The sequence below is a fragment of the Nyctibius grandis genome, chromosome Z (genome assembly GCF_013368605.1).
Source record: "Nyctibius grandis isolate bNycGra1 chromosome Z, bNycGra1.pri, whole genome shotgun sequence".
NCBI lineage: Eukaryota > Metazoa > Chordata > Aves > Nyctibiiformes > Nyctibiidae > Nyctibius > Nyctibius grandis.
In genome coordinates, this window is record NC_090695.1 from 42448307 (window position 1) to 42460663 (window position 12357).

General features: G+C 45.8%; 1 protein-coding gene across 1 annotated transcript in view; it reads left to right on the plus strand.

Annotated features, from left to right (window-relative positions):
- The first annotated feature begins 2835 nt into the window (after positions 1-2835).
- Positions 2836-12357, plus strand: part of TRPM3 (transient receptor potential cation channel subfamily M member 3) — a 490459-nt gene continuing 480937 nt past the window's right edge. Inside the window, exon 1 of the mRNA XM_068423967.1 lies at positions 2836-2994. Within this exon, the coding sequence (XP_068280068.1) occupies positions 2836-2994 (159 nt within the window). The remainder of the gene's footprint in view (positions 2995-12357) is intronic.

A 12357-nucleotide genomic window follows, 5' to 3' on the forward strand; every position in this document is an offset into this window, starting at 1 on the left:
GTAGAGGGGGAGGAGAACCTCTCTCGACCTGCTGACCACACCCCTTCTAATACACCCCAGGATGCCATTGGCCTTCTTGGCCACAAGGGCACACTGCTGGCTCATGGTCATCCTGTTGTCCACTAGGACCCCCAGGTCCCTTTCCCCTACACTGGTCTCCAACAGGTCTGCCCCCAACTTGTACTGGTACATGGGGTTGTTCTTGCCCAGATGCAGGACTCTACACTTGCCCTTGTTATATTTCATTAAATTTCTCCCCGCCCAACTCTCCAGCCTGTCCAGGTCTCTCTGAATGGCTGCTCAGCCTTCCGTTGTGTCAGCCACTCCTCCCAGTTTTGTGTCATCAGCGAACTTGCTGACAGTGCACTCTATTCCCTCATCCAAGTCATTAATGAATATATTGAATAGTACTGGTCCCAGTACCGACCCTTGAATGACTCCGCTAGACACAGACCTCCAACTGGACTCAGTCCCATTGACCACCACTCTCTGGCTTCTTTCCTTCAGCCAGTTCACAATCCACCTCACTACCCGATCATCCAGACCACACTTCCTCAGTTTAGCTGCGAGGATGCTCTTGGAGACCGTGTCAAACGCTTTACTGATTTGCTTGCTTTAATTTACTAATTTGCTTGCTTTTCTGTTGTATCTTACATGGTACTGTGAGCTGAATAATTAGTATAGCACTCTCTGTGTAACTAAACAGGTGGAGGCACCAAACTTCATATTACAACTGCAAAAGAATTAAACAAGACTACTGATGAATCAGTAACAAATATTTTTTGTATCCTGTCCATGAATTCCTTTACAGATCCTTATTCCCCGTGCTCCCAACAAGACTCCTTAAGAGCATGTTTTGTGTAGCTTGAGTTTTTAAAAACTAGCTGGCTTACAAATGTTTGTGGGATTTGAAAATCATTAGATTCCTCTAACACATAACTAAAGAAAAACACTGGACTTGGGAAATTTGACAGTTATGGCTAGCAGATAGAGGAGACATCAGAGGAGTTGATCTATAGATGTCATTAAAAATTATAAAGCTAATTGACTTAACCAGCAAAGTTGACCAAATGCTGATGTGTCTCAGTGGGGAATGAATGAAGCTAAAAGCACTCATGAGAATTGTTTCACCCTGCTTGGTGGGACGTGTGAAGGATCTCTGAGGTGGATGGACAGACATCTTGATAAAGATGCATGCCACAGCATAGGTTACGTGTCAGGAAAAATAGTAACTTGCTATAGTTACAGGTGTTGGAGGAAAAGACCCTCCAGATAACATCTGCCTTGACTGCATGAAAGGTACTTAATCAGTCTGGAGTCTTGATTAAGGGTGTGGGGGGCATTAGACTACCTAATACCATAACAAAATTCTTAGTCATTAGCTTCCAATCTTTATTCAATAGAGAATTTAACACTTTCTTTGGAAACTCTGACCCATCTTTCTTGCTTATTATTATGGCATTAGATACTGTGAGGGAAATATATCCTTTCATAAACCATTTTAAGTACTGTGGCCATAACTAGAATAATATTACTCATTATACTATCATATAATCTTTTTAAAATAGAAAGTTCAGTCACTCAAGACAGCAGCATACATCTGACTTTTTCAGTAAAACAGTCTTCTAAGAAATCTTTGTAAGAAGGGTTAAATTGTAAGTACAAGTCAACGGTTTAATGCCTACAAAACCTGCAAAAAAAATTTTTGAACGATCCCTGAAAAACAGAATGTCTACCTAGATTTTTTTTTTTACATGGCTGTGTAGAACAAGATGAAATATTTACTTTGTCATGCTGTTGCCTGAGCTTGTATGCTAAAATGCTGACTAGCCATCTTGTTAGTTCAGCCATGGGAACTTGAGCATCTTCTCACCTCATGAAGAAAAATCAGCAGTGAGCATGAAGGGCACAGGGCAGGCAGCTTTCCTCTGTGACACCGCACCAGTGCCCTGTGCTCAGCACACAGAGCTGATGAACCTGATGTGCATGTTCCTGAAATGCCTGGTAGGGCATACCGAATGCAGGACCCTGACCAGAGCCACAGGAGACCCTTCCAGTATTAGGAGAGAGACTGCTCCTTGTTGAATTTAAGAAAGAAAGGCAGCCCCCTCAGAGGTGTGCCCTACCAACACCTACCACATCATCTTTTGCTTCTGATGTGCTGTTCCCACCCTCGTAAGTGTAAACAGGAGGAGAAAACGCTGGACTGGGCGAGCAAGCTGCGTACCTCTAAGTGCTATTGGACTTTTAAGAAGGCACATGTTTTATTATGGGGAAACTGCTAGTTTAGTTCTGCAGAACTACTAACGTAGTTCGATGAGAAGAAGCCTCCTGGCAAGATTTTGGCAAGATCTAGACACTGACGTGCGCAGGTGGTGTGACCTGTCACGTTCAAGCACGGTCTCGCTACCGGCCCCCTTCACTCACCGTGCCTGTTCCCCAGCTCACGCTGGGCACCGCTTTCGGCTCGCGCCCCAGATTCACACTCCAGCTGTGCTGTGGGATACGCCGAGCTGTAGTTGCCACCAAGCACGCCGCGCCCGCGCGATCAGCCCCCGGGCGCGTGTCCCCTATCACTCGTCCCGCACCTGCTCCCTCGGGCGCCCCCCCGCTCACTGCCCCCGCGGAACACGCGCCGCTCGCCCCCCCCCTCGCCCCGCCCCGGCACCGAGGGTCCCCCGGGGCAGCCCTGCGACCGCGCAGGGCGGGCGACGCCGCTCCGCCCCGGCCCGCCTCCCCTGTTCCCCCCCCGCGCTGTCTCGGCAGCCTCGTTAAAACTAGGGGCGGCGCGGAGAGGCGCGGGGCGACCAGCGGGGCGAGGCGGCGCTGCGGCCCATGGGGCAGAGGCGGCGGAGCCCCGGCGCGGTGGAGCGGGGCTCTGCTGCCGAGGCGGCGGCGGGCGGCGGCCGCGGGCGGCTGGCGGAGTCCTGGCGGCGGCTGAGCTCCCGGCGCGGCTCCGCCAAGCGCGGCGGACCCTCCGCGCCCGCGCCGCCGGTGAGTGCCCGCGACCGGGACCGGGACCGGGACCGGGACCGGGACGGAGCTCCTCTGTCCGGGCACCTCGGGAACCCGGGTGCTGGGCGGGGGGGGTGGTGGTGGTAGGAAACCTGTTGCACGTTGGGAGGAAGAACCCCCCTTTCCATGCGCTGAATCTGACTTTGTAGCTGTAACAGGTGCGAGTCTTCTGCGCCGCTCCCTGCGTGAGCTTGTGTGTTCAGCGGCGACGCTGCGCTCAGCCCCGGGGAGCAGCGGCGCGGCTCCCGGCGCGGCTCTCGGAGCCAGCGTGGCTGGAAAGTAGCGCCTTGAGACTTGTGCTTGCGTTGTGCTGCTGAGAAGGAAGCGGCAGCTGTCATAAGCGAAGGGCTTGAAGGCAGGTAGACTAAAAACATGCACTTGGGAACCAGAGGTTTTCTTCTTGGGAAGGTGGCTTCCTTGGTGGTGTGTCTGCCTTCAGCCGGCTCGGTGGGATGTGTCAAGCATCTCTGAGGTGGATGGACAGACATCTTGATGAAGATGCATGCCACAGCATAGGTTACCTGTCAGGAAGACTAACGTCTTGGGAAGATACATAGGGAAATTGAGAGAATAAATTGAGTATTCAAGTAGAAGTAGTGAGTGACATTTATTAGAGTGCTTGGCGGTCTTTTTCCTTGGGATCAGAACCACGGTGCTAGGTGCTGAACAAACACGTACTAACAAAGATTTTGGATGAACTGCTCACTGTCGAAGTACAGCCTCAGTCCTCGTGTTTAGAAACAATGTTATATGTTCCTACCGAAAGATGACTCTCTGAGATCTGGAGTGATATGCCTTGTTCAGCAGATCAAATGTATTGTTTCAAAAAGAAACATAGATTTATAAGCTTTTGAGCTGGGGGGAGGATGCCCACAGGTTGAATGCCAATTGGGGAAGTAACATAAGGGTGCAGAGACCTACGGTAGAAAGGATGCCATGGCAACAAGAAGGCATCAGAGAAACAATATTCTCTTATGGAGGAGGAAGAGGAGGAGCATTGCATTCATCTGTAGATTAAAGATTCACACGGTAGATTAAAATACTATAATTTAGGGTTCTAACACCAGAACTCATCAGAAAAATGCACAGTGCAGCTGAGGAGTGGGTTTTTGGTAGGGCTTGTTGAGTTTCTGCTGTTCTGAACAAAGTGGTTCTTGTGCCTTACAGCAGAGAGGAATTCTTACTCCAGGCAGAGCCCTGAATTCCACAGGTTGCAAGTGTTTGGCCATAATTGAAAGTCTGTATTAATCTTTGATTATTCTTTACATTTCCAGAGTCTTTCTGAATGGATGAGCAACTTCTTCCTGTTACCTCTCTAAAGCAGTACTAAAGTGGTGTATTTACACTACTGGATTTGCGTTACACTTAAACTACTAAATTCCGTAAATTGCAGGACAGATGAGAATGGTTGACTGTGAATGTTTTTTTGTTTGTTTGTTTGTTTTTTAATTCATGTTAATTTCTTTTATAAAACACTTTTTTTGTGAATGAGTAGCTATTAGTTTGTGTTTTCTTAATTTATACACTTTTATTATAAGAGAGCATAGGATTTCTGAAATCATATTTCACTAAGAGTAATTCACATGGGATCGTTTTCCAAAGCAATGGCAGAACATACTAATCCTTAAGACATTTCCCACCACTACCTTTCTTTTCCTTCCCCCTTGCCCCAAAACAATCCATGAAAAAAAGTGTAAGATTTAAATCCATTTAGCATTAGCATTACGGCCTCCCACCAGCCTTGCCTCCCTGATTCTGTTTTTATTGTTGTTAACTTCTATTTATCTGCCACAGTTTACTTCTTAGAGGTTGTCACTGGTCTGAGGAGGACTTTTGGGGATCAGTGCTGAAGTAGGAGGCTGGCACAAGTGACGCTGTGCGCACGTGCATTTTTTTGCTCATGGTTCTTCCCTAATCTTACTACCATTTTTCTGGGGTCTAGGATGATTTCTGTGCCTTTTTAACTAAGAAAGACTACTTTTGGTCAGTGTTGTTAATCGTCTGGAAACTGGCCAGGATGTGTGGAATTGCTCTCTCTTGCTCCCTAAGTAGGCTAGCATAACAGCCTTTTGTAATGTGCCTTAGGGCAGAGGCCACTACTGTGCGCAGACGGTTTTGGATGGGTGAAAGATGATGTGGGTAATCTTTCAGCACCTCCTTGAAATCTTAGAATACCATTTCTTTAGATCAGTCTCTAGGGTTTAACCTATGTGACAAACGTACTTCTTTAAAATTGAGATTTATTCAAAAGAAAATGGCACACCCAGAGTGTGTGTGTGTGTGTTTGTTTTGCATAAAGGGTCTCAACTGAATGTCTTGCAAAGCCATTTAGGTAGATGTTCTTGTTGTGCAAGAAAAGGAAAATTCTCCATTTTGAAGAACTAATTTCCTCCCAGTTAAGGCTTGCTTTAGATATTCTGCTAAATGCAGAAGTTTTAAATTAGTAATTACACATTGTGGTTAGTAGTGAGAATAGCTATGTTATTTTTCTGCATCCTTGTTCTCAGGTATTGTCTACCAATATCAGAATTTCCCAACCTTCCCATTCTTCACGTGATTGTAGAAATTGCTGATCCTGATGTTTCACACTTATTCAATGAAAAAGTAACAAGTAATAATCCTAAGAGTTGACTTTTGCTTTATTTCTTTAGTTGTTAATTCCTGAAGAATAATTTGTAGTCTTATTTCTTTACCAAAACAGGGGTTTTTATTTTATTTAGCTTGTTTTGGTATTAGTCCTTGAGTGATAGAGAGGGAGATTTTTTTATTGGCAGGAGCTGAGGAAGGGAAGGATATTTGAGATAGGAAAGGTTTGCAAGAGCTAACTTTGGCTAGATGACACATGTGGCTGCCTCTAAACAATCTCTAACTTTAAAGCTGTTACCTTTGTTTATAATGTACTAACCCTGATTACATATTGAGGGACTAAAGTACGTCTGTTGCTTTAGAAATGAAGCTTTTCCTGCTGTTTTCCTCTCTCCATATCTGTTTGTGTAACTCTGGTAACAGAAAGCTGAGTGGAAACCTCCTGCTCAAATTAATGAAAGTTTTGCCATTCAAAACAACAGAACACGTTTTGGATCATGTTAAATTTCTGCCCATAAAAAGGAATGTCTGGCTTCTTTCTACGAAGATCTTGAGTGTCATTTGTACTTACAGCCTCTGAATTATGTGAATTTTTCAACCCATTTTAACCAGAGGCTGCACAGTGTAGTGTTCTAGTTTAGTAAAAAACGTGCTAAATGGCTATTCTGGTGTACCGTTTCTGATTACAGTAACGTTTTTGCTTTATTGTTCAAAGATAATAGGTTTTTCTTATTGCTTTTGAGCTGAATTTTCCCACAAAAATCCCACTGAATTTTTTGTCAGAAACAAAATGACAAGTGAGAAATGTACAAACACATGAAATATAAATTTTCTCTTTTATTTTGCTGTGGCATCAGTGAAATTACAGCTGTGAACCAGGTCATTGGTCCTGTCCTGGAGACTGCAAATCAGATGGGCTGAGTACAAAAGATTGGCAGGGAGAAATCAGATACCTTAGGCAGAGCTGAGCTATAGTTACGTCTGTATGTGGCTGGGGAACAGTATATCTACGGTAGTTGTCACCCAGTGAGTGAAGAGCTGGATTTTAAACTGACTTGTCATGGAGCAGATTAGGGGGTCTTGAACAAAACTTAGCTTGCCCTCTGAGTTCCACATTTGTGAATTTAAGAAATGAGCTGTCATTTTCTCTTCCTCAATTACTGTGGCAAAAGCATCTTTGCCAAGAGGCTGGCCAGTCTGGCGAGGAGACTGTTAAACTAGGAGTAAAATGGGAGAGAGATTACATCCCGGAGCTAAGTGAGAAAATGGGGGAACAAGGGCAGAAAGCAAAAGTGCAGGGTGGGGAGAAGGAGGCAGAGCTTGGGCATGTTAAAACAGGACAAAAGGACGCCCACCTCCAAGGTGTCTGCACATCTGCACACAGCCTGGGAGTTGAGCAGGAGGGACAAGAGCTCAGCATGGTCATAGAGCTGCAGCGTTGCTGGGATACTTGTGACATGGTGGGACAGCTCATGTGGCTGGAGTGCTGTCAGGGTTGGAGCGAGCCCTTCAGGAGAGACAGGCAGGAAAGAGGAGGAAGGGGGCTGCCCTCCATGTGAAGGAGCAGCTCAGGTGTGTGTGGCTTAGGTTTGGATAAGAGTTTGTGGGTCAGGGTCAGAGGAGAGGTCCGCTAAGTGTGACACTGGTGGGATGTGTTACAGACCAGTGACTAGGGTAAGGAAGCAGATGAAGTTTTCTCTGAAACACCTGAAGTAGTTTCTGTGTCACAGACCCCCAGCCTCATTGGGAACTTTAATGTGTGAGAACACCAGTATCAAGGAGATCGCTGGAGGGTGTCAAGGGTAACTTCTTGTTGTCAAATGTTCCTCCAGTCCTCGTGCAGCACACCGTGCAGACCCTGTCCATAGAAAGGCAGACCCATTTTACTCATTTAAGCTATTACAGGATTTTCTTCCAAGGAAACAACTCAATTCATCTTTTCTGCTGGCAAGAGAAAAAAACTTCTTGCTGCACTTTTAGATGAAGGCAAGATGGTGCAGGTGGTGTAATTGCCGGTGATGAGTGGGATCTGCCCACAGACTCCTCTATTAAAATTAGTTGTCTGAGTTTGTCCTGTGGCCAAGGAATTTGTGCAGCACAGCACAGCCTGAAGCCCAAGTCATATATGCAGTACTGCACAGCACCGGCCAGGGTGTACTCAGGTTAACTGGCATGTTGATCACTGAATCCTTGATGTGCAGTGGTTTCCCTGTCACGATCACTACAGATGGAGAAGATGATACAGCAACAGCAGACACAGATAAGGCAGGACCTCACGACCTTCTTTGTTGTCACCAGCAAGGTCTGCCAGGCCTCTGTGCTTAGTGATGGGGCTCAAGGAGAAGAGGAGCTGCCAGCTGGGGATGAGGGTCGAATCAGGGATCGCTCAGGAGCACTCGGCCCATACATGTCCCTGGGACCTGTGTGCCTGCACCCCAGGGTGCTGAGGGAGGTGGCTGATGTCCTTATGCAGCTGTTCTCCGTCAGCTCTCAAAGGTCGTGGAGATCAGGGAGGTGCCGAACAACTGGAGAAAGGCAAATGTCACACCTGCCTTCAAAAAAGGGCAAAAGCCACCCTGAGGAACCACAGACCAGCTGGCCTCCCATCAGTCCCAGGTAAAATCAGGGAGTGAGACCGCCTGGAGCCCACATCTGGGCACAGCAGGGTGAAAACAGTGATGGGTAACAGCTGGCAAGGATTTACCAAGGGTAAATCATGCCTGACCCACCTGACTGCCTTCTGTGACAAAATTGTAGGGACAAGTGGAGAACAGCCACCTACCTCTGCTCTAGCCAGGCTTTCAGCACTGTATCCCCCAGTATTCTTGTACTTGAGCTGGGACTTCATGGTCTGGGAGGGACGACACATTGGCGTGCGAGGACCTGATTGGGTGGTGGGCTGACAGGGTGGTGGTTATGGGCTGAATGCTGCCTGGAGGCCGGTATCAAGCGGAGTCCTGCAGGGTCTGTGCAGGGCTTGTCCTGTTCAGCATCTCCACCAGTGACCTGGAGGAGCGGGTGGAGGGCACAGGCAGCCCTGGGGAGGGCGCAGCTCTGGGGCATGGCCCTGGGCGCTGATAGGCAGTGAGGTGAGCCAGGGCCACCCGTGTGCCCAGGTAGCAATGAGGGCCAGCGGTGCCTGGGGTGGTGAGAGCAGGACATGGCCTGAGAGCCAGGAAAGGGCAGGGACTCTGCCTTGTGCTTGGTGCTTATCAGACCCTGTCTGGGTACCACCTCCAGTTTGAGTCCTCAACACAGGAACAACACTGACAAACTGGTGAGAGGGTAAGTAAGGCCACCGAGATGTTGGGGCTGGAGCCCTTGCCCTGCAAGGAGAGGCTGCGGGACCAGGGTTGGTTCAGCTGAGAGGAGGGATGGCTTTGGGGGCACCCAATGGCATCCCTGGCACTGATGGGAGGGAATGGAGGAGATGCAGCCAGGCTCTTCACAGTGGTGTGTGGTGGGAGAGCGAGTGGCAGCAGCACAAGCTGAAACACAGGAGGCAGAGGCTGAAGATAAGAAGTCTTTTCCCCAGGAGAACAGCCCAGCAGTGAAGCCAGGGCCTGGGGAGTGTGTGCTGTCTCCATCCTTGGGGGTTTCAAGCCCCAACTGGATGAAGCCCTAAACAGCCCTGTCTGACTCCCAGGTTGAGCCTGCTCTGGACAGGGGCTGGGACTGGAGACCTCCCCAGATCCCTGCCAGCCTGAGTTACCCTGGGATTGTGTAAATCAACATTAAAAAGTCCTTTGAGAATTAATTTACAAGATGCACACTAGCACATGTAGTAACTCTTGTCTATAATCTTAATAACTTCTTGAAAAACTTAGAAGTCTACCAACAGTGTCTATTGGAAGTTAAAACACACTTCTTAAGAAAAACAAAAATAGTAGTTCTAGCCCAGAGCAGGAACTGGTAAAATAATCTGACAATATTGTAAAATGGAAAGTAACACTTTGCCTGGCCACTCTCCCTCCTGTACAGGTGGGGGGGTGCACCCCTCTCCTGCAGCACCCCCCCGGCCCAGCCCCAGCTCCTCTCTGACTCCTCCAGATAGAAGATTTAGCTCACAGGAGCTTGCTAAAAGCAGGTGTCCATTATATTTGAATGTAATACTTTTCTGATGGTTTCATCATCCAGAAGGCATAGCAATAAAAGATCCAATAAAAATGGAAACAAGAAATCTTTGTCAGTGGTGTGACTGGGAGGTGAGTCAAGGGCTTGGGCAGATGAAGCCTATAAGAGGTGCTTGCGCAGGTTGCAGGTTGGACGTTGTGCTGCTGTAGGAATTGAATCATCAGGTGAATTGTAATGAATTTTACTTATGTACTGGTTTTACCGTCTCTGAAGAAAATAGTTTTTATCATGAATTCTTTAAAGTTCTTGGTAGCTGAAGAGAGCATAACTAATTATCTGCACAAATACTTTGTCATGTATGACAAATTGGACATTTTGTTTGGCTATTTTAGGTAGCTGCTCTTTTTGGCATCTATAAAATGGATTTTTAAAATATTATATAGTATATAGTGGAGTGTTTGGGTTTTTTTAGTTTGTTTCTGTGTGCTGTGGATGAACAACACTTTTGCTGACTGCTTATTTGGTTGGATTAATCACAAAGCCAAAAAATATGGCTATTTATACTTCAGATTAAATGCATTTTCCTGCACCTCAACCTGGGGTTGCTTTGTTAAGAATCTCTCCTGAATGCATTACCTGGTGTCTCCCTGCAGTAGGCTTCCAGTGAGGAAACCTGTCAAGAAACTTCTTATGGTAGACTAGTTGTATATACTTGTCTGGGCAGCTGATCTTGTGTTTATTCTTTTACCAGTGGGAAAAAAAAATTATGTTCTGTGCATTCATTCTTTGGTGTATGTGTGGACTAGTCTGCTAAGTAGTGTGACAGCTGGATTTTTAAAGGTTAATAATTCATTATGATTTTCGGGATCGTGTTTTTACCAGAACTGTCCTGAGGAAAATGTTTTCGCTTGCCTGTTTCCATTCTTGTGAAGCAGTTCTCTGTTGTGTGGACTGAATTCTGTCTGGTACTGCAAAAAAATCCATAATCTTCTGTTATTAGTATGAAGTGACTTTGGAATTGCTATACTTTGTGCTGAAGGGAAAGTTTCAGGTTTTGGATTTAAATAATTCTGGAAGATGCTTACATTAGGCAACCCTCAGAAGTCCCTTCTGTGCTAAATTATTCTATGGCTCTAGCTTTTGAGAGTACCTCTGTACCTGGTAAGGCAGATTGTGGCATAACTGATTGCAGTCACATGTGATGCAAGTCACTGCAGAGCTAGGATGTGATTTTTAGCATAGAAGATTAAGAAAACAGGAAAAAAAATAAGCAAAACCCAAACAAGGAAGGGAAATGAATTCTCATTAAAATTATAAACCAGAACAATAGTTCCACTTCCACAATCCTCATCTGTTTGCGTCCCCTGAAACTGCATCCGGGGTTGTTAGATTGAAGACATTGTGTCTAAGAAAATACCAAGGACTGACGTTACCTTGCTGTTTTTCTTTCTTTCTTGTGCAAATAATAATTACTAATTATTGATGTACAGTCTATTCTGTATCTGAAATCAAAGTACATGTATTTCAAAAGGAGGAGGAAGTTTAATAATTAGGATGATAGTGTAAAACTCCTTGGGCAGAATTTAAAAATTATTAATAATTGGGGATTTCTGACTTTCATTTACTTCTTTGGGGACCTGATAATTTTTAAGTGGTGGCTGGCCTTCCTTTTTAATAAAAGATTGATTTCAAACTGAACATCCAGAATCAACAGACATCTTTTAAATTAAATCTTGAGTACTTCTAATTGTATGCTGTGGATAAACTGGTGGTCCATGAGTTGGTGATGTCCCTGACCCCCCTGCAAAAAACCGAAACAGGCCCCTGAGGGCTTGCTTTCCTATAGGATGTTTTTATCTATTCTCTGTTCTGTACACTTGCTCAGGTCTTGCCTGAAAATACCGGATTTCATTAAAAAGAGAAAAAATAACAATAATTTAGGAGTAAGGAAAAAGGAAGACAAGTGGTGTGGGGAGATGACAAAGCCCTAGACCTGTGACTAGGAGCATGAAAACTTGTATCTAGTGATACAAAAATAATCGGAGATCTCCAAACCCCCTTGCTTTCTAACTTTCCTCACCGAAGTGGGAAGCTAGGTGCGGCTGGGTAAGGAGTCCGAAAGAAAACTCAATAACACCAGAGTGTGTTATTAAGCAGGCATTCTTTATTGCAGCGCTGGGCAGCACTGGGGATTATCCACCATGAGTGCTCCGCCGATTTTGCAGATTTTCAGAGATTATATACCATAAAGTTATACATAGTCATAAGATTCCCAATAACTCATTTGCATAGTCATGAGATTTCCTGGAACTCATTAATATATGTAAATGTCCGTTCCGCATGCGCAGTCGTTTTCTCTGGTGGTCGTCAGGGGTCTTCAGATGAAGGCTTATAGTCTTCCTCGCTGTGTTCGCTAACTGACCCCTGCTTCTGCGCAAACTCAGTCCAGGGATCACGTAGGTCACGTAGGCTGTGTCCTTCAAGGCAGCTGTTGCAACTCCCTTATCTTTAGGTTTCTGTGCCTCTGTTTTCCCAAGGCCAAGTTGTCTGAAGTGAAATACAGCCATCCTAATTAGAAACTATCTTTTCAAGGCCCAGTTGTCTGAAGTGAGATATACCCATCTAAATTAAAAAAAGGCTCCCTTTGTTTATTTATATAACTAGGTTAGTCGAATGTCTAAG